Source organism: Varanus komodoensis, unplaced genomic scaffold (assembly GCF_004798865.1).
Source record: "Varanus komodoensis strain SLA01 unplaced genomic scaffold, ASM479886v1 scaffold45, whole genome shotgun sequence".
Lineage (NCBI taxonomy): Eukaryota > Metazoa > Chordata > Lepidosauria > Squamata > Varanidae > Varanus > Varanus komodoensis.
The window spans coordinates 5,982,588-6,005,081 of NW_025336011.1; the positions used below are offsets into that span (position 1 = coordinate 5,982,588).

The window sequence follows — 22,494 nt, forward strand, 5'->3', positions numbered from 1 at the left end:
TGGCTTTCTGTAACTTGAGCCTGTTATTCTGCATCCTGCACTCTGGGATGACTGAGAAGAGATCTTGTCCTTCCTCTTTGTGGCAGACTTTCAAGTACTTGTGGAGTGCTATCATATCACCCCTTTTCTGCTCTTTCCTCAAAAAGAATGGCAGGGAACATGAAACATGTGGCTTGGTTCTTAGCCCACTATGCATATAAAATGCTATGCCCCAGCATGTAAACTCCTCTGCCAGTTCCTTAGCATCTCCACCTATCTTTCCTTTGGGTTGGCAGTGCAAAAACTTTAAACAAGGCCCCTCTGTTCATCTGGAAGGTTGTCTTCTGGAACCTATTTTCCAAAGAAAACAGTATCAAAGGAAGTCATGGCCATTTTTCTCTTTTATTGGGGGTCACGATTTAGTTCAGCAGGGCAAGAGCTCCTTTTGGTGAGAGTTCCAGGAGGAGCTATGGAGGTTGCTGGGGACTGGAGCACTCCTTCCTGGGAGACGAGGGAGAGCTGTGAATGGAGGGAAGTCAGCTTGCTCTGAAGATAATCCAGATTGGTGGCTTTATCCCTGCTAGAAGGAAGGAGAAATAACTCATGAGAAAGAAGGCTCTTAAGGTCACAATCCTTTCAGGATGCCCATTAGTCCCCAAACTTGGGGGGTTTGCGGGTATCATCACAAAGTGGGAGGAGTGGTAGAGCTGATCTTCACCTCCCTAACTTCCTGCTTTGCATATCCAAGAGACAGGGTGAAAGAGATCGGCTTTTTCATGCTATTTATTTGAAGAAGGAAGGAAAGATGCTGGAATGATTTCAGGGTATCTCATTTCCTGGTTGTTCCAGTTGTTCCTCCCCAAACTGCCCGCTGAACTGCCCCATTACCTCTCTCTGAGATTTCTTTTCTGATATTGGAGAGCAGCCAGTTCAGTTCTTTCCAGGTTAGGTCCAAGAGGGAGGGGGAAAGGAAACAAAGCTCTGGTCTCCAGCCTCTGATCTGGAATCCAAAAAATCCCATGGCACCTCAGGGATTGTCCAGGGGCCATAGACTTCCCAAGTTTTCTTAATTTGCCATTCAGCCATCTTGGATCCTAACTGGCAGAAAGCCTTACCATTCCTGACCCCAATTAAAGTTGTCCTCTCGTGGCCTCCCTATCTATAGCACTTGCACTGTCCCTTTCCTGTTACCATATTAAAGCTAAACTCAGTGTGGCACCAAATGAATGGTGGTGATTTTAATTAATATTTGTTGCGGGGTGGGTACTTTTGTCAGATCCACGGCGTATGTGGAGTGAGGGATGGGGTCAGTTCTTCCCTTGCTACACCTACTCTCACCCCACCTGCTCTTAAAGGATAGGCATCAGTGTTGCAGTCAGAATTGTCCCTAAAAGAAAATACAAGGAAAAGGAAAAGTAGCTTTGCTTTCCCTCATCTCACTGAAAAGGAGAGTCCCAGGATTTATTTTTAATAGTTGTATTCCTTGGAGTAACCTAATGCATTTTGGCTCTGTATCATTCCTGGGCCTTCAAGATTTTTAAATGCAGTCTGCAGAGATCTCCGGAAAAAAAGATGTCTCCAAGATTAAATTCTGTGGCAAGTCACAGAATTTAATCTTGGTAGCATCATTTTTTCAAGGCCAAAATACACTGAGTAACTCTGAGGAATAAAACTCAATTTTTTCATTATGGGACTTCATCTCCCCTTTTCATCATGTGATTTTGGAGGTTTGACCATTTTTTTTCTGACTTTGTTTCTCCTCAGCTCAAACTTAACTGTTTTACTTATTGGGGTTTTAGAATCATAGCTGTGGATGGAACCTCAGAGGTCAGCTAATTCAGAGCTGGACAGAAAGTAGGTCTCCAAAAGTTCTGGACTTCATTTCCTAGTGTTCCTGAATTTGGGCCATAGTGCCAAGGGATTTCTGTGAGTTGAGGTCCAAAATCTCTGGGGACCTGCTTTCTCCTAACTTTGGGATCAATCATTTTAAAGCTCTCATGAGCTTTAATCTATTATTATTACAATTCTATACCACCCGTAGCTGAAGCACTCTGGGTGGTTCACAAAAGGATATAAAAACAATAAAATATAAAACATAAAACAGCATTTAAAACATTTTAAAAGTTAATTAAAATAACATTAAAATGCATTAAAATACAATAAAAAAGAGCTAGCCAAGAAGAAAGGGAAAAGGCACCTGGGTAAACCCATCAGGCTTCTGGGTGACCAGGGAGATCTTTAAAGGTCTCCACAAAGAGGACTGCCTTAACCTGGTGCCAAAAAGATAGCAATTTTGGTGCCAGGTGGGCCACAGCAGAGAGGCTGTTCCAGAGGTGGTGGGGGGGGGGGGTGTCACCACCCACCGAACTTCTCAAGGGTTTAGCACCTGGAGGAAGGCCTTGAGGTTGAGTGTAGTGTCCAGGTAGATCAGGGATGGGAGAGGGCACTCCCAACAGGTATTGTGGTCCCAAGCCATCTATTCAGATGTCTTTAATCTGGTGACAGCCCTAGTTAATACAGCTACCCTTTGCATCAGTTTAATTATGGGGGTGGTATGGTTTTTTAAAAGGTTTGGTTCCAGGGACAGAGAACTCGTTCCTAAGAATCTTTCATGGACCTATGGAATGGGCAGGGCAAGGAAGGTGACACTGGTGGATGTTTTCATGTTTACTCACTCTGTATTGATCCTTGCCCGCTCCAGATAGTTCTTGGCTCTCAAAGCCTCATCCTGGGCCAAGCGTACATTCGAACTTAGCGCCTCTGCTCGTGCATGAGTATCCAAGGCCGACTGTTCCAGATCCTGCCTCCCGGTGATTGGAGCAATCGGGATAAAAAGAGAGAGAGAAGGAAGGACTACAGAGCACATCACCCAACTGGGGAGGAGTAGGAATGCAGCACAGACAATTTAAGCAGTTTAAGAGAGTTGTGTTTGCAGTCGTGATCATTAATTTCTGCTATCACTTTGGCAAGGAAGATCAGCATAAAGCATTTTTGGCACCAGGGCAGTCAATGGACAACTTCTGGGGTTTAGAAAGAAGAGTAACCCACACATGTGGGCTACATAAGTGGTTGGGATCAGGACTCTTATGTGTCAGGACTCACACATTCACATAAGACCTTTCACTCGCATTCACTCTCATAACCTGACCTTTCATTCACTCTCATAAGACCTTCTGTCTGTTTCTTTCATATAGACACAAAATCGCTGGCGTGAGGCTTTAAACATGTCCCCTTTCCATGATCCCAGTTGCTGTAATGGTCAGGTTAAAGCCTTGCTCCCCAGGCTGCCAAGCAAGAGGTGAACAGCTCATCTTGATGCTGGGATAAGCATTGCTGCTGGGAAACAAGCTACACGAGCCGAGAACTGGAACTGCTAGAACTAGTGACAGCAGAAACAGAGGGCATTGTGGTAGGGCAGGGTTCTCACCCACGCAGCCTCCAAGGGACCTGCAGAGTGGGCTGCAAGGCTTCTACACATGCACTGGGGATATGAATGCACAAGGTTCTACTTGAGATTATGGAGAGATCACAGCATGCATTCAGCTGAGATGCTGCTGCTTCAGTGGTATCCCTGCACACTTCTCTCTGGTGGCTGTGCAAATGCAGCATCAGAAGGAAACGGTGGCTAGGCCCCAGTTAATGGGAGATGCTGGGAGTAGTATAGGTATAGTGCTGAAGATGACCTAGGCTACCAGGTGATTTACCAGGGTCTGCTGGCCCAAAGAATGCAAGCACTAAAAGCTACTATTTTAGCAGTTCCAGCACAGGATTGCTAGCGCAGCAGGAGGCAATGGCAGTCACTGGCCGTCTGGGCTGGTCTACTATTTTAAAGCCTGCTTCAGTTGTTTTCCTGTCAGGCATATATTGGCTGCTGGAAACCTAAATTGTATGACATGTCTTTGGCAGGTACCTGCTTGAGTAAAGTACTGCTCACATATGGTTTAGGTTATTTAAGGGGAGACTGTGTGGGTGTGCTTAATACACAAGGGACTAGCAAAATGGTGAGGCAACCATGGCAACCAAAGCACCAGAATTAGGGGTGAAGCAGGACTCAGTAGTCTCCTGGAAGGCAGAGGAATGTGTGCCTGCCAAAGAGGAGCCACATGAAAACTGTTGGCAATTATAGGCCAGGAAACTGGGTGGAAGGGATGTTCTTTAATATAGATTCAAGCCCTCGTGTGCAAGCAAAGCAAGGCTCTTGTTTAAGCCCTGACAGCTAACAATGTCTGAGGGTACCTCCTGTCTGAAACTCTAAAGAGCTGTTGCAACTCCATGCAGGCTGGGCTTCCTCATTCTAGTGGCCTTCAGATGTGTTGGATCACAAATCCTGCTGGCCATGCGGGCTGGGCTGCATAGGAGCTGCGGCCCAACACATCTGGAGGGTCAGAGAAGACTGGTATAGGCAATATTGATGCCCTAGAAGGATCAGTGGTTTGACTCTGTATAAACAGCTTCCTTCCTTTCTAGAATATACTTAACTATTTGGAATAAGGCATCAATAAATTACTGCAGAGGCTTTGCTTAGCAGACATGGAGGTGATTGTGCTTTAACAGCAGACTTGCCAGAAGGAGGCTTTATCTTATCATCATCATCATCAAGCTTTGTCTGGATTCCTCAGTGCTCACAGGCTGGGCTGGAGAAGCAACTGCGAAATGCTACCTGTTAAGCTACAAGGCCCAGGACAGATCGAAATTAGTGCCTCCCGTATCCGCGCTCCTGTGGCTCCCCTTCTGCACTTGGACATTTCAACTGCGTGGTTCCTGCTGCTGGAGCTGATTTTCTCTTAGCACCCACCCCAATCTAGACACGGCATCTAAGGTATACTAACAGTAAGCCCCAGAGTGTAAGATTTTTTTAAGCTGCAGCCGCCTCCATGCTGCACAAAAGTCATCTTGATGAATGGGACAAAACATAGCAGTCTTGGTGCAATCCTATGCATGCCTGGTCTCATTGTCTTCAAGTTAATATACTGGACTGTAGCCTAAACATTTCAGAAACCAAGCTTTACGATAAGAGAAGGGGGTGAAATCTGGAGGAGACACATTTGCATATTCATACAAACAGCCTGCTACACAGAAGCGCCACATTCTGTCATTCAGAAACATAAAAATGCACACATGGAATAAAATTACAAGGAAAAGGCAGGGCTAGGTAATTCAATATCTTTTAAATACCTTCCCTCACCCCTGCCCCTGTTGCAAAGCAATGCATTTATAATGATCCACAGATCCAGGAAGGTTAAAAGGCAAACTGTTCGCATTTTTCATTTATTTCATTACCCAACCCCAACATCCTTCCTGTTAGACAGGGTCATTATTATTCCCAGGGAAATGGAAGCAAACAGGAGAGAGCAATGTCAGTGAGTGCTTCCAGATGAGGCTGTAGGCAGAGACTATGCCAGGGAGCTCAGTGGCAGAACACCTGCTTTACATGCAGAAGCTCCCAGCCTCAGTTCCCAACATGTCCAGTTAAAGCCAGCTGGTGATGGGAGAGACCCCCCCCCCTGAAACTGTGGAGGACTGCAGCCAAACAGAATAGACAATGCTGGGCCAGTGGCTTGACTCCATCTATGGCAGTTTCCAGAATCCACAGCTTAGGCAGGACCTGAACCCAGATCGTTGAGGCTCAGGGCCAGAAGGATGCTCTAGGGAGGCTGTGCTCTGGAATCTTTTTATTGCAGGGCAGGGGGCTCCGGGGTTGGCGTACTCTGTGCCTCACGGTACCATTATCTTCTTCTGTAAGCGCTGGCAGCTGGGGCACGTGCCTGGGGGTGGGGCCCTCTGCTTCAGTTCCTCCAGGATGGGCGCCACAGCATGCTCCACCATCTGTCGCAGTGCATCTGTGTTCACAAAGCTATAGCTGTGGCCAGTAATGGGGTAGAGAGAAGGAAGAGGAGATACAGAAACAGTCAGACACTCATGACTTCTTTATCTGATTTGATAAGAAAAAGGGATGGGGGGTAAATTATGATATTAAGGAAATCTTCACAGATATGTAGGTTTTCTGCAATGAAAGCGAGAGGGGCAAATCCATTACGTCTAAGATAATGTGATCATTTTGCACACAGAAAACAGCCTCACATAGTATTAATATAAAACCAATAACTGAGCTTTTGAAGTATTTTGGGGAATGAGGAAAGGGGGAATGGTTAATTAGGAGGAGATAAGGCATGATAAATAGGATGTAGCTAAAGAATTAGATCAAAATGTTAATACTAATAAAGAGTGGAGCCATTTCAATCAGTAGGGCTTGAATTAGTCATGAGTAACTTACACTCATGAAGTCACATTGATTTTAATGGCTCTACTTCAAGTGTGACTAAATCTGGCTCTAATGAGGCATCTGTGGAATAGAACCAGGAAGGCACAAGAGAAAAGTATTACACCACGTCAGACCATGTGGTTCTTATTCTTGTAAACACACATGCCAGTTCAGTGAAGACTAGCTATATAATTCTTTTCTTAAATGAAAGCAGTCTCAGAAATCCAAACTTTATACCACATACTGGATTCTTTTTTTCAGAACTGCAAGTCTGTTCTGGCAACTTGAACAAGAATAACCAATCATGTGAATAGTCTATTTGCTCAAGTAATATCACCCCTTCTCTTCTGTGAACTGGAAAATTGCAAAGATATACCAGTTCATGGAAGAGGAGAGGAACAATCTTGATTGTGCTTGCAGCTCTGACTTTAGAATGCTGACTTGTGCATGCTGCTTGTGTGAGCACTTTTTTCCCTGTTTGTAACAGTTTGCCACTGGCGTATCATTAGAATAGCTTTGCAATGGACTTGAAATCAGAGAAACTAAACCCTTCCACCACCCAGGGAGGATCTATACTAGAACTCCTTTTGCGGACAAGGTACTCTTCTACTGACATTTTCTGAAATACAGTTGTTGCTCTGAGGGGACATACTAATAAATACTGATGAACACAGCACAGCATCTATTGTTTATAATGCAACACACCACCACACACAAATGAGGAGTATGCTGCCATCTTAGTTCCCCGCACTCTCATCCACTGACTGTATGGGCACCTTGGATGGTATGCAGCAATGGAGGTTTAAAAATAAATTATGTGGTAATTCACAGCTTTGCAGCTGTATACATGCACAGCCAAAAATAGTCATATACCAAAAACACAAACCAACCCAGAAATGAGATAAAAATGAAGGGACTCGGGAGGGGAGAAGTTCATGATGCCATTTTGGGTGCTTGTTCTTTCCTTTTCACAAACTCATAAAGATCGTTGCAAGGAAAGAGTAGGGACTAAAAGGAGAAAGACATGACAAAGGAAAGAAATTGGGGAAAACGTTGCAAAATACGTTCTACAACTATGTAACTATAAAGCCATTGCTAACAGTAAGAGTTATAATACTGCTAGGATGAATTACACATCTTTGTAGCTCATGCAAACTGCAAGCCCTACAAAACCTGTCATAACAGTATTTTAGGAAACAGAATATTGAGGGGAAAATAGCATTAGCACAATGGCTTAGGGGAATATCTTGTATATTGAACTATTGGGGTGAAATGCCTGTGCAAAGTAGCCCTCAGACTCCTTGCCTCTGCCCTCATTTGGCTTAGTCTTGGCCTCCTTGCCCCAGGTTGGTGTATACTTCCTTGACCATGACACACATATGCCCTGTTGTGTCTGAAGGGGCACCTGGAACATCTGGCGCAGCTGGCAGGGAGTCTTTCAGATGTCTCCAAGGCCTTGAATGCTGAGAGGTGCCGGGAGACATCTTCCAAGAGAGGTTTCACTTGCCACAGCCCATCCAAGTCAGCACGGAGCTGAGTGAGGGACACCGACGTTCGCTTTGCCCTGGAATGGGAAGGAAGGTAACAGGCAGTTGACCTTAAGCACGATTACCTCCACAATTTCCAAATGCAGTACATTAAAAGTGCAACTTTGCACACTGTGTAAATTGTAGTGTTGCTAAGACTGGGGCAACCAAGCACCTTGTTTTGCGATGCCCATCGTCCAGGAAGTAGGCAAACACAAACATATCATCTTCTCTGCTTTGACTTGCTTGCTTCCAAGCAAAGGTTCAAATGACCCCTTGGATTTTCTGAATTTAACATTTGAATTTTTGCTCCAGTTGTTTCTTGCCACCACCCGCTCCTAAGTTGGCCTTTTTGTTCCCTGGATTCTACAGGCACAGAATAGGCAGTTCTGGCCACTGGAGGAGGACAAGCTTTCAAGAAAGGAGAAACCTATTTGTGGGAGAGACACGTACGTAGCAGAGACCTCGTCCAATTCCTCTCGCAGCAGACGGAGCACCTGGCTGTGTTCCATGTGTGTCCTCTCCCACTGCGGAAGCGCTCCCTCCAGACGCACACCCAGCTGGGCCAGCAATCGTAGCACCTCCTTCTGGGTCAGCCCATCCCGCTGAGATCGCCCCGCCAGCTCTTGCACACATTTCCTAAGTGGCAGTGGAAACAGGCGGCCATGTCAGGAGGTGGAACGTGCGGCTTCTTAACCCACAGCTGGGCAGCTTGTGGCCCTCTCACTGTTGTTGGACTGCGGCTCCATGGGCCCTCACCAACATAGCCAATGATGAGGGGTAAGGACAGCTGCAGGGCAAAAATCTGGAGGGTCACAGGTTGCTCACCCCTGCTCTAACCAGACCCTGCCTTTACTACTCCCACTCCATCCCCACAATACCTGATCTCTTCCAGTAGAGGGACCCAAACCGAGGTGTAGGTTGTAGCTGGCTTTCCATCAGCGCCCACCTCATCCCCAGGGCCTGCCCGCAGATGCCCACTCTCCAGTGCCACGCGCAGGTTGTTGATGGATGCCAGGATGGCAGCAGTGGACCGTTGCAGTTCACCCTCTTCGTTGCTCAGGGGCTTGGGGCCAGCTGCTGCTGTGTTGCCTACAAGTTCCAGTAGATGTTTGGAGACCCCTGTTGCCATGCGCTGCTCCAGCTCTTGCCATTCACGCTCCTGGCGACCGAGGTCTTCTGCCTGGACCTGTCGCTGCAAGAATCGTAGTTTCTCCTGATGGAAGCAGCAAGGGGATGGACAGAGGAGAGAGAGATGTGTGTGATTGCTTATGTATTTGTCCATTCATTCATTCATTCATTCATTCATTCATTCATTCATTCAATTGATGAGTTGCCTTATAGCCAAAGTTCTCAAGACAGCATATATAATAAAAATACCAATACCAATGATAATACATATTAAAAGTATTATTTGATTTTTATTTGATGTGCTTCCATGCCACCCTTTAGTTTTAGAACATGTGAGGGTAAGTCATGTTATTAAAATAACACCAAATAAAGAGGCGGGCATAATCCAACTATTAGAAATCCACACAAAGCAAGAAAGCACAACAGCAGTAAAATCCAACGGAACCAAAAGAACAACTGAAGTTAAAGCCAGCTACAGTGACATGCTGGGACGCCTGAGGTAATCTTCTGGCATCTTCTGGCATCAACTTTGGCAGTAGGTAAGTTTCCCTGGAAAAGGCAATCTGTATAACCGCATGACCACAGCTGAGGCAACTCTCATCCCAGTCACCACTTGCTTAAGAGTTACAGATGACACTAATGGTCTAGTAGGCTGCAAGCAGGTTAGGGCTTTAAAATGACACTGGCACTTTGAATGGTGCTCAGAACAAGTGGTAGCCACTGCAGTCATTCAAACAGTGAGATCTAGTCCTTGTGGCCGATCCCAGCTAATAGCATAGCAGCTGCATTTTTATATTGATGGAAGTTTTACATCCATCCATTACATGATGGACGAAGCCTTCAGAGGCAGTCCCATATATAACACTTTGTAATAGATTAATATGGAGATGGTCAGAGCATTATTAAGTCTGGATGGGCTTTCTCTGGCTGTGTGGTGATGTCATAGCTGGTAGAAGCCACTGTGTGCCATGGATGCTGCTTAGACGGTCAGTTCTAGGTCTATCAACACCCCGACTGCAGATCTGATCTTTTAGAACAGGGGTAAGGAACTTGTGGCCCTTCAGTTGTTGTTAGACTCCTACTCCCATCAGTCAGTCTGGTCAAGGATGTTTAGAATCATAGTCCATAATATCTGTAGGGACATGAGCTCTCCAAGCCTGTGTTGAAGGGAGGACAATCCTGTCCAGAACAAATGAACCATGATGATTAATTACCAGGTGTCTTGCTCTCTGCTCGGCACCCTCACCGTCTTTGTCTGCAGTAGGCTTCCCTAATAGGATGCTCTCCAGATGTGCTGAACTACAACTCCCATTGTGCCCAGATAACTTGGCCAATGAACTTGGGAAGGCTAGTCTACAGGGCCAGCAGGTGATCCTGTAGCCTCTCACTATGGGGTGGGGTGGGATTTCCATTAAGCTGGCCATACTGGAGTGGGGGTGGTGTGGTGAAATTCCTCTGTGCAGTCTCAGTTCTGATCACATACCCCACTGCAGCTGCTATTTACATAACAAAAACTAACAAGACTTAATCTATAGCTATATTTAACATGCTGCCTAGTTTGGCCCTAAAATACTATCCAAAGTTGACTAGTACTATACATGTGTGTGCACCTATGTAATTTTGCCCTGAAAACCCACATGTTCTTTATCAGAAATTTCTAACATTGCAGAAAAGTATGTTATGCATACAGCAAGTGGACTAGCTTGGAAGCAGTCATATTCAGTTCAAACACATATTTTCCTCTCCAGAGTTTATCTCAGGGGGATGAGGGCAGTTCTGTGAGTATGCACCAAAAGCAAAGAGTACAAGGCCCCGATTGTCTGTGATGGCAGCATGACAATCCCCTACTGGATGCAGAAATGGATAAATGTACATGCAGCACTTTAAAGAGAAAGGGACATGAAGATACCCTGCCAGAAACATAGCGTTGCAGGGCTGGGGGCAAGATTGACCGTTTGAGCTATTTATCAGCCTGTGGGTCAGTGAACAAGGCCTAGCGGAAGCCAGGCTCACCCTCTGACTCAGCTCCACTGTGGTATTACATCCATTTTCACACTTGGTGTCTGGAATAAATTGTATTTGTACCACTTGGGCAAACCTCCATGAACTTACTTCATCAGCACACTTTATGTAATTCATTTCTGTTAGGATTACAGGACTGGGACTTTGCAAAAAATGAGAGGAGTTTTGATCAGTAACCGAAGCCCATGGCAGAATGAAGATGGCTGGGTCTAGAAAGGCAGAGATATTAGGAAAGCTAATAATTAAGAAGCTCTTCTCAGCCCAGTCACTCTGATCATTGAAATGTGGAGAGGGAAAGTGTACTGATTTTATTTTGCCACCAGGGGTCTAGAAACTATATTTTTAAAAGGATTCTCTGCCTTCTGTCTAAGCTACAAATACTTTGTACTGCATGTTCCTCAGCTGTGATCATGCAAAATTCCAGGCTGTATTATAAAGCTAATTTCTCTCAATCAGTTCGGCACTAATCTGCCCTCTTCAAGTGGCCTCCTGACATTCCCACTTGCAGTTAGTTTCTTGCCTGGTTTGCTTGTAATGAGCTCCCATGGGTTAAATAACCTATGGCCTGTTGTGGATAAGCAAAGGAGCAGCCATGCTGTCTCCTACACATACTCCACTCCTGCTTTTAATCAACAACCTAAAATTGGCTTATTAGTAGGTTGTGGAGCATGATGTGTGAACCTGGAGTGCTGGGTTGTTTAGGGGCTATAAAACCCAGCAATTAACTCATGTTGAGTTCCTTGCTGTTGGGTTAACCATGGTTTATTGCTGGATTCATCATACTCCACAATCTACAAGTCAATCATACGTTACTGAATAAAAGTGGAAGTGATCCCCGCTCAACCTCCCCAATAACCTCTGGGAGAGTTTAACACATGGGTTGCCATAAAAGTAGCAGTTTATGCATTTATATGAACGTGCCATGCAACAACACATCTCTTTACCACCATGTTCCTTCCAGCCCCAAACTTTATCCCTCTCTTACTTCCAGGAGTACCGAGTTTTTCTTGAGCACATTGGTCTTAACTTCAGCATCCTCAACTGATTTTGTTACCTTCCGGCAGCTCTCCTAAGGGAGAAGTTACAGGGATGCAGAGGCAGAAAGGGAAAGAACATTAAAAATAATAATAAAAAGTACCAAGCACTAGTGAAATAAGTTTTATTGTTGCCCTAGGCATTTTGGAAGTTCTCTTCTTCAGGGGCCAAAAATCATTGTGTTGGTTTTTTTTGCTTTTTTGTTTCCTTATTTACACTTGGATTCAAAGACAGGCCAGCAAAAAGGAAGAGAATGGAGTCAGTCTTCATTTGGCCCTCTGCTCCCCTTGTTCCAAAAGAGCCCTCCCAAGAAGAGGCACCTGAAAATGCTCTTCCTTTTGCCTTCTACCTCTTTTTTAAATGGTACTTTCGACCTCTGAACATCTAATTAAAAGAAAGGAAGAATTTCCATATGTCTTAGGCCTCTGGCAGCTCTCCTGCAGCCATGGAAACAAACACAAACGGCCTTGCAGTGCTCCTGCCTGCTTCAGCCCATTTCTTGCCAACTCACTCAGATGGATGTCATTCCACCACCTATATCTCCTTGACAATTTCTGCAAATCTGAAAGATTTAGCTCAACTTTCTCCTCCCCCCACTCCCCTCCCCACACTCACTAAACTCCCACTCATAGTCCTAGTGCTTGGAATAAACCAGGCAAGCTATTCAAAATGTTTGTAGTCACCCCAGATCATCTCAGTAAGTCTATGATGAAAGTATTCATGTTTTATGGTTGCGTTTCATTTGTAAATTCTCCTGCCTAATCTGATCCGAGCTCCCTGGCATCATTTGCCGAGTCCTGTTTAATGTGCTTGTAAATAAACTATGATCTTGCAAGAAGCTCTAATTTAATGTCTGAGTTCTGCAAGGCTGGCTTTAATTTGCTTACAAACAGAATCATAACAATCAAGTCTACGGAGGCCTTGAACAGTTAATTCATTATACTGCTATTCTCCATTTCTTACAAATAGCCTGTCTAGTAGGTTAGTTGGAGAGCTAACAGGAAGAAGGGAGACTTGCCTCTTCCAGCACGAAGTAGCCCAGTGACTGATCAGGGAGCATCTTTAAGCTGTAACACTGACAAACTCCAAGGTTACCTGGATCTAGGTTAACCAGCAAGTTTCTTGGATGAATGGAGATTTGAACTTGAGCTACTTAAGGGACAAGCAGCTGTTGAGTCCGGCACCCCAAATAGCTTTCAGTCTCAGGACACTCCCAGACATTAAGAATCTCAGTTACTTTCTCTCACACAAGCTGAGGGCCAAATTGGACATTAATTTCTTCCAGAATGTCTCCACACACTGCACATTTTTCACTCTAGGGTAAGCAACGTAGGCCCAGTTCAGATTTGTGCCCTGGCATGTGGTGAAGTGATTTTAAGATTTGGATAAAGCTCTGTATCCACTCAGGAAAGCTACAAAGTAACATTTGCTTTGGCCATGAGGGACTGACCAAGGGCCTTTTAATCCTTTGCACTCCAGTGGGAGGTTTGAGGAAAACCATTTGCTTTTGGCCAGAGCATATGCTTGAATCAAATCCCTTCATAGAATGGAGAACAACAGTGAACTTTCTCTCTTAGGTTACTCAGAATTACCTGTTCACCTCAAATGTCCATTTGTGTGGACATAACATTCAAATATAGGATTATGATTATGTAACATTTCTATATCGCCTGTAGTTGAAGCTGTCTGGGCAGTTCATAGCAGGTTCAACAGATTTCAACCAGGCCCAATCCTGCTTAGCTTCCAAGATTAAGCAGAATCAGGCATGTAGAATCCAAAACCCGTAGGCTCAGATATTTTTGACTATATCTAATTTGTTTTTAAGAATCGAGGAGTGGACTGCACAGTCTGGGCCTATGGTTTTGGATTTTAGACAAGTAATGCTTTAAGAATGTTATTTCTTGTGCATGAATGTCTCAGTGTCTGAGACACACCAGGAAAAGCTGAGTAAAGAAGGAGTTTTCTTTGTACACCATACACAGGAGTGTGCATTACTGGATCTGTTCCCATATCTTATATCTTAACTCACACACAGCACATACAAATTAGAAGTCAAAGTGTCTCTGCCAAATGCCTCTGGTTTTTTTCCCCACACCCTAGGTTCCCCACTTTTTTCTTTGCAGTGAACCGCTCCAGTCTGGCCATGCCTATCATTAGGTAAAGTGAGGTGACTGCCTGGGGTGGAGGTGGGGATTTGGGTGTTGCAAAAAGGCAGCAAATTGTCACTAATTTGTAAGTCTTATAATTAGATTTTCAGGAAGCTGCCTTTGGATACTATATACCTCACTTGATAGGCGCAGCACCCTTGGCTCCTCAGCCTCAGGAAGCAAATTGTCTTGGGCTGGCCCTGAGTGGCAGAGATGACAAATTAGAACCTCCTCTGTCAAAGCTTCTGTTGGTGTTTTGTACTCATGAAGAATGGCTTCTCAGTGTTGTTACTCCTTCACTTTTTCCTCAATTGAAAACATGGCGAATGTACATTTATTATAGCCATGATTTTAGAATCACAATTTCAATGCTGTTTATGTGTTTATGTTTATGAAACCTATGTTTCATATAGGTTGTTGGCAACCCTGGGATCTTTATGAGAAAACATGGGATAGTGATAAAATCAATAAAATAATTATGATTTCATGTTTGCAATCCTTCTTCCAAGGAGTTTAGGATGATGCATACAGGCTACCCCATTTTACCCCCATGACAGGCAGAGTGGGTAGGGTAGGCAGAGTGAATCTTCCAAAGCAGGCCTGGCCCTACTTTTACAGACACTGGGAGGCAGAGAGCAGTGGGCAGCCATTCTGGGAATGGAGCTGTACCTGCCATGAGTCTGTGCTCCCTAAATTAGCCTGCTGCCCCTGTGCCATTGCTGAAGTTAGGTTCAATTGCTAGTCCAATTGGCTTTTGTACATGGAATTTGGGCCCCAGGGGGGTGGGCATTAACAACATATCTTAACCCAGCTCAGGTCCACAATTACTCAGTCCTCATCCACCTGTCCAACCACCACTAGGAGGGTGAGTACCCAAAGGAGGCCTTCTCTGCGGTGGCACCCCACCTATGGAATGCACTCCCCAGAGAGGTCCGCCTGGCACCATCGTTATTTGTTTTTCGGCGCCAGGCCAATACCTTTTTATTTAAAAGTTATTTAATTGTTAACTAATGAATTGTACTTATGGGATTTTTAGGTATATGCCGAGATGCTTCCGGTTTTTTTAACTCTAATTGTACAAATTGTTTATTTATGTTTATTTATTATTGTTGTAAGCTGCCCCAAGGTTTTTTGCGAATGGGGCGGCATAAAAATGGTTTAAATAAAATAAATAAATAACCTGCTTTGTAACACTCTCTTCCCTGGCACAAACAGCCCCTCAGCCACCAGCACGTCAATCTTCTCTTGCTCCATGTCAAAAGCAGCATAAGTCTCTAACTGAAGTTATTGGAAACAAATTTTTGAACTGGAAATGTAATTTTCTAACCATAAACTTGTGAGTTTCACTGAAGGCTGGAGAACCATCTGGGTAGCAGCCAGCCAGTTATTTTTTTTTTAATTTTATTTTATACAAAAAGTGGGTTAGTCATTGTTTCTTTGTCTGAGAATCCTATTTGTATTCTGAACTCTCCAGAACCTAAGAGAAACTAATTCCTGAAGTTAGCCTATCTCCATCATGAGAATGGGTTTAAATGGAAACCTTATGCAAGATTTGGTCAAATTTGGCCACTTCCTTGCTCTTCCTTTTTCCCATCATTCCAGCTTTAAACAAACAAACAAACAAACAAAAACAAAACAAAACCCATCCAGTCTGAAAAGGAGTTCTGGAGTACTCAAAAGTTTGCATACTATTGTAATTGGACCTAATTACAGTTGGACCTTTTAGTTGGACCTAATAAAAACATTGCCCAAGTGAGAATTTTGTAGAGTTTTCTTACGAACCAAAGTGTCTACTTTTGCTTTTTTTTAATGTTTAACCAGTTCCTTCGCTGATTACATTGTTTAGGAAACAGAACAATGACAATGAAAGTGGCCAGCACAAAAGCAGAACTGGAAGATTAGATTTCAAAACAGAAAGGAGGAAGGTTGGTCTGTTCAACCAATAAATTGGCCTAGTGAGTGATGTGGGGGCACCCTGAAGCTGTATCATTGAGAAAAAGTCATACTAAGGATTATTAGGGAAAGGGACTGAAAGTAAAACTGCTAGTATCATAATAACTTTATAGAAACCCCTTGCCTCTGAGACCCTGCACCCTGGGCAGATTGACAGGTACCAAAAACAATGTCTTTTCAGTATTTATTTTTTATTTAAAGCATTTTTATGCCGCCCCCATCGCAGAAAGCATTGGGGCGGCTTTCAAAGAGGATAACCAAACATAGGATAGACATTAAAAATTCAGAGTAATGGCCTCACACCTTAGGAACTCCCCCCACACCAGTAACCACCCCCCCTCTGGAAATATATATGTCTCATTTGGTTTTAAAGAAAACTCTGGAGACATTTTACTCCAGTAAATGTGTGTGTGTGTGATTCATTTATGTGCTGTACTTGAAGAACTGCAGCTGCTCTTGATTTTAAGTGAGTGCCTTTAAGTATGGTTAAACTGTAATTGTAGTTATTTTTATCTGCTTTAAAACTTTATGTAAACTGCCTTGTAGGGTCAGAGTGCCCTGAAAATCTGGGTGGGATATACATCTTTGAATGAATGAAAAACACATCGATATAGTCACTGTTTGGAATACTGTGTACTGTTCTAATCATCCCATCTCAGAAAGGACAGCTAAAACAATCAAACACATTTCCTGCAAAGAGAAAGCCAAAGCATTTGAGACTTTTAAATTTAGGGAATAAGACAACAAAGCCCTCCAGATGTGGTGGGAATGCAACTCCCATTATCTCAGCCCTTGCCAACTAAGGCTGATGGGGAATGGAACTAGACAACTACTTGAAGGCCAAGAGTTCCCTCAGCTATTGCAATGCAAATGTATACAAAAAATAAAAATTACAAACAGCATGAAGAAAACAGTTCTAAATAATTTTTTCAGCCTCTCCCATGATGTTAAAATTTGGGATCATCGAGTGACTTTGGGCAGTCACAGACTCTCAGCCCAACCTACCTCACAGGTTGTTGTTGTGGGGATAAGATTAACCAGGAGGAGGAGAATTCTGTAAGCTGCTTTGAGTTTGTTGGAAAAAAGTGGAATATAAATATAATAAATAAATAGGACCTAATTCATTTATGGAATACCCTACTGCAAGTTGTGGTGATGGGTCACCAGCTTAGATGGCTTAAAAGTGGGACTGAACAAATTCATGGAGGCCATCAGAGGCAATGGCCATTGGCAGCTCTATGTGATCTCCAGGATCACAGGCATATACCTCTGAGTACCAGTTGTTGGGCAGCAGCAGTGTAAGAATGAGTGGGATGCTGTTGCCCTCTTTTCTTGCTTTTGTGCTTCCCACTGAGGCATCTGTTTGGCCACTGTGGAAAACATGAAGTTGAACTAAGTGCGCTTTTGGTGTGATTCAGCAGGGCTCTTCTTACTTGCATAGAATACTATTGTTTATTAGACTTTTATGGAATTCTATGGCATTAACACTGAACTGTGTTTCTGAGCTACTACACTGTGGCTACTACAAAAGATTCTGCCTTGAGCTCTTAGGATATCTAATCTCAGGGGGAGTTTTTGTTTGTTTAAGGTTTAAAGTGTTCAGTGGCTATTAATCATGATGACTGCACAGAATATCCATAAGAACGTAAGAACTGCTCTGAAGACCACCTGCTGGAAGGCCTGCTTAGTCCAACACTGTGTTTATACTGTGGCCAACCACTATGAGAAGCCTGGAAACAGGACATGAGTGCAACAGCACCATCCTGTCCATGTTCCCCAGCATCTGACATACAGAGATGTACTGTCTCTGATACTGGAGTTTTGGACTGGAACTCTAATGATCTGTGTTCTTGTTCCCACTTGGTCCTAAAGCTCACTGTGTGACTTTGGGCAACTTGTTGACTCTTACCCTAACCTACCTCACAGGGTTCTTGTGAGGATTTAATACAGAGGAGGAGAATCATGTAGACCACCATGGGTTCCTTGGAGGAAAAAAGGCAACATATAAAATAAAATAACCAATAACCTTAACTCTCACAAATTTGTTTACTTCAGTATAGAAAGAATTTGTGACCAAATACTATTTATTGGGGGTTCAACAGTGGTTGTGAATTTCCTGGGTGGTGCCATTGCAGGAAGCAAGATGTTGTACTAGATGGATTTTTGGTCTCCTCCAACAATGCTATGCTCAAGCCTTCTGCTACAGCAAGAGAGAATGTGCTCTCCTTTTGATAATTCAGCGAGCAGTACATCTGTTCAAACTGCAGCCTATCATGATTTCCTTTCTCAGAATAAATATGATCTGAGCTCCATATAATTCAATACAGGCTCCCAAAATGTATCCATTGATCTTGACTAAATGACAGTGGCTGGTCTCCAGTTCTGCCATGTCCACAATTTAGGTATCTTACAGGCCATTTCTTCTGCGGAAGCACCGTTATAAACAGACTTCTCTAACAAGGATCAGGCTTTCCTTATAGGGGTGATAAACTGAAGATGCTGTTAATGCTGGAAATGACTGTGGTGGCTGGCACAGCTGCTGCTTCCTAGACCGGTTTAGCACCACCCACACATCCCACTCCCATTCTCACCTTAAGCTTACTGCAATACTCCTCGAGGTCCTCTGCCTCCTGCCTGCGTCGCTCCAGGTTTTCGCACAGCACCGTGCACTCACTCTGCACACAGGTAGAGCAGGAGGAAAATGGTTGAGAAGGCAGTGGATGGCATCTCAGAGGCAAGTAAATGTGGCAAGGAGGCCATACTGCCCTGATCAGTTAGGAGCGTATCTAATCAACAGCTCCACATTCAGTTCATTGTAAGGTTTCTCTAGCTCAGGGGAAAACCTCCAAATCCAGACCTTCTGGTCTCTCAATACCAATCTTCTAGTGTTCCCAGAGTAACCCCATTCCTCTTCCCTCAAGTTCCATCTTCTTTCCCAAGTCATCAATAGTTTGGTGGTTTCTTAGCTTTTGAAGAGTTTGTATTCCATTCTGCAGGGTTGAAATTCTCTCCTAAAGCTTAATTGCTACCAGTAAGAGCTTTAAACTACAATAAGTTCTTATTTTTGGAATTTTGGCCCTGAATTCTTTTGTGATTGGCTACATCCATCACTGGAATGTGCTGCAGAGTGCTTTTCAGATTTTAAATTCAGCCCTTCGGCTTAAAGAGGTTCCCACCACTGTTCTAGCAGCTCCCCTTACATAGAACCTCAGCTAGTGGCATGTTTAGACTGGAGGCATGTGTTGTTGTCCGCCCCCGCCCCCCCGCCCCCTTTCCGTCTAAGCAAGATTAACATCACTGAAAAAGTGATTAACATAATTGAAACAAGATTAACATAATTGAAAAAGTGGCAAATCCAAGCAAGCCTACACAAAAATCTATAAAACATTTGAAATTATTTCCTAGTCTCATAAAAATTAACAGGTAATGCTTTCACAATTTTTGACCAGTTGCTTCCTTTGGCAACATTTTTAATGTTCCAGGAGTCCAGGTTGGGATGCAGATAGAGAAATGGCTTTTAGTTTTACAAAACAGCCTGGGACAAGGTATGTGTATAACATCCAGTCTGGGTACTACTCATCTTCAACATATACAGTCTCACTGGAGGATAAAGCATGGTTTAGCAAGAATAAAAGTTAGGAATACTGGAGAAGTAAAACAGACACAAAACTGCATGACTAACGCAATGGTTCATAAGGTGCGGATTGGCTCCCAAGACTACCAAAAATGGTCAAGACTGAAAAGCCAAAGGTGTGCACTTTAAAAAAAAGTTATAGCTGTGGGATGAAGAAGCTACCCACTTTAAAAACTCAACTGCAAATAGTTGACCTTTTCAGCAATTAAACCAGCTACAGTGAAAAGTTTGACTGTAGGCTGTCATCCCTGGACAGAAACATGGCCCCATGTGACCTTTATCACAAGCTGCTGAGTTTCAGTTCAGTGTATCCTACTGTATAACAGGAGATACGAAAAAGTGGTGGCCTAGATGGCCACAGAAGAAAGTGTAAGAGCCAACAGTCAGGTTCTTAGTGCAGAGAAAGGAAGAGGACAAGCTCAGGGTTGGATCTAGGCCCTTGCCCTGGAACTGGTAGTGGGAGGGGGACAGTCTCCAGACCTGCAGGTTCTGAACATGGCGGTTGACCTTGGACGTCCTCTCCTTGAGGCTGGTGATGGAGTCCTTGGCTCGCAAGAGGCCGCTATTGCTCACTTCCTGCTGGGGGAGAGCGCAAGAGGGGGGGCAGGTCAGGTGAATAGTCCAGTTACTCCTGACCTTTCCACACTTCCTGGGCATTTCTTTGACCAAAGGCCTTTAAAGTGGAATAGAATGTGGCTGAAGGCAGCCCTCTATATTAGGGAGATCCTGGGACAACAGACCTTAGAAATAAGCCATTAGCAGAGGGATGTAAGCCCCCTCAAGGCAGAAATAGAGGCCAGCTGTTATTTGATAAACCTTTGAAAGTTTCATTTAAATAGCAGAGAAGGGCAGAGGTTTACCTGGGCAGTGTAAGAGGCCAAGCCAGTGGGGTTGAGGAAACAGGGATGTAGGGTGGTAAACTGAAGAGCTGGGGAAGGAGCAGAATGAAAACAAACACCCAGGAAAAGTCCTTGTAAAGGAAGAAATCCAAGGAAGGCAGCAAGCAATCCCAGAAGGAATATCCGTACAGGTTTGGCTAACACATATTCATTTATATCAATATTAAAACTCTCAGAGCACATTTAAGAGCAATAATAGTCACATTAGGGAACAGGGGAGGAGGTCTTTTCCTGGGTAATTGATACAGAGTGGATAATTTCAGAGTAATTTTACAGTTTCCATTTTGAAAGAACCAGGCAGGAAGGTCAGGTGGGAAGACAGCAGTTGTTGGGTGCTTCCAACCAGAGATCTCAAAACTGCTAATTAAAAAGCCCCGTGATGCCGTTCTTTTTCACCTCATTTTTTTTTCTGGTCAGGAAAAAAGTCAGAAGAAGCAGTGCAAAACAAGGGAGGGCTATAAATTGAAGACATCATTGTCTGGATGCCCTATAAAATTCCATGAATGAGGCACTACAATTACACCATATAAGGCATGTCTGAAAACACCCTAAGTTTGCAAGCCTGGACTAACCAAATCTCTTAGCAACCTTCCCCAAACTAGTACCTGCCAGGTATTTTGGGCTGCAGCTCTCATCAGCCCCAGCCCCAGCCAGCAGGGCCGAAGGTCAGGGATGACAACAACCACTGTCCAACAATCTCTGTGGAGGCCCTAGTTGGGGAAAAGCACAATGTTTGTCCAAGAATAACCTAGACCTAAATGCTATGGAACAAGCAGTTCATATTTCCCTCCAAAACTGAACAGCCAGACTTTTTCCCACCCTTCCCCTGTGCTTCTAAACAACATAACATGAAGAAATGTTTTTAAAAAGGGGGCAGGTGGATTTGTAGGAAGAATTATGGCAAAACACCACCAGTTTAATTGCTGTCCATTGGGCTGAATGGAAAGAGCAACTGTTTTTAAAAAATCTGCTTTGGTACAGGGTACCTCAAAGAAACCTATTATTGTAAATAGATATCAACTAACAAAATGTATTTAATATTAAAGACATTAACTTGAAAGAGAAAAGGATAACTACACCAACCAGTTTGCAGAGAACTGTCTCACTTTGACGGTAGGTAGGGGAACTGCAATCTGAGTCTTAACCTGAGGGTAACCATTCGTGTTGTAGTGGTTAGAGTGCATGATACTGTTCTTTAATAGCTAGACTGCTGAACTAGACCTGGAGAAACCTGGGTTCAAATTCATCTCAGCCATGAAACTTAGCTCACTGAGTTACCTTAAGCTAGTCTTTCAGCCTAACCTACCTCCTAGAGCTGTTGTAAAATTAAATGAGGGACTGTAGATTCCATCCTGAGATATTTGGAAGAAGGAGGGCATTAAAATATAATATTGTAATGATGTAACAGTTTGTCCCACATATAGGGTATACCTTAATCATTGCTGATCTATACCCTTTCCAAGCAGACTGGAAGACCAATAATCAGTAATACAGGGAGCCTTGCTGGATTACAGAAAAGGTCTCAATCCCAGCACAATCTGATTGGTATTTCCTAGTTTCTCTTGGCTGTGGCCATTTAGATGATGATCTATGCCAAGCAAAAAGGTCTTGCCTTATGGGGAAGGGTGGTATATAACTTTAAATCGTTTTCTAATGTTATTGGTATGCATGGTACTCACTCCAAAAAAGGAGTAAGTTAGAGTGGTTTTAATCTGCATGAAACTGAACAAGTGCAGCAATGCAAATGAAGGTGCCCGATGGTTTCCAGCAGTAGCCATTCCAAATGAGGCCAACACTGGGCCGAACTGTACAAGACGAAGACAACTATATGCATTTGTTCATAACTAATGCCTGTGAGTGTGTGTAAGGAGGTGTTCTATTCTTTTTGTTTGTTTCTACATTAAAA

At 43.7% G+C, this 22,494-nt stretch overlaps 1 protein-coding gene across 1 annotated transcript in view; it reads right to left on the reverse strand.

Moving 5' to 3' along the window:
* Nucleotides 1-362: 362 nt before the first annotated feature.
* Nucleotides 363-22,494, reverse strand: part of TSKS (testis specific serine kinase substrate) — a 30,402-nt gene continuing 8,270 nt past the window's right edge. The window contains exons 3-11 of the mRNA XM_044444717.1: nucleotides 20,170-20,268; nucleotides 18,647-18,730; nucleotides 11,906-11,989; nucleotides 8,649-8,983; nucleotides 8,221-8,406; nucleotides 7,647-7,805; nucleotides 5,704-5,839; nucleotides 2,655-2,779; nucleotides 363-559 (exon numbers count right to left, since the gene is read on the reverse strand). Of these exons, the coding sequence (XP_044300652.1) occupies nucleotides 382-559; nucleotides 2,655-2,779; nucleotides 5,704-5,839; nucleotides 7,647-7,805; nucleotides 8,221-8,406; nucleotides 8,649-8,983; nucleotides 11,906-11,989; nucleotides 18,647-18,730; nucleotides 20,170-20,268 (1,386 nt within the window). The 3' untranslated portion in view covers nucleotides 363-381. The remainder of the gene's footprint in view (nucleotides 560-2,654; nucleotides 2,780-5,703; nucleotides 5,840-7,646; nucleotides 7,806-8,220; nucleotides 8,407-8,648; nucleotides 8,984-11,905; nucleotides 11,990-18,646; nucleotides 18,731-20,169; nucleotides 20,269-22,494) is intronic.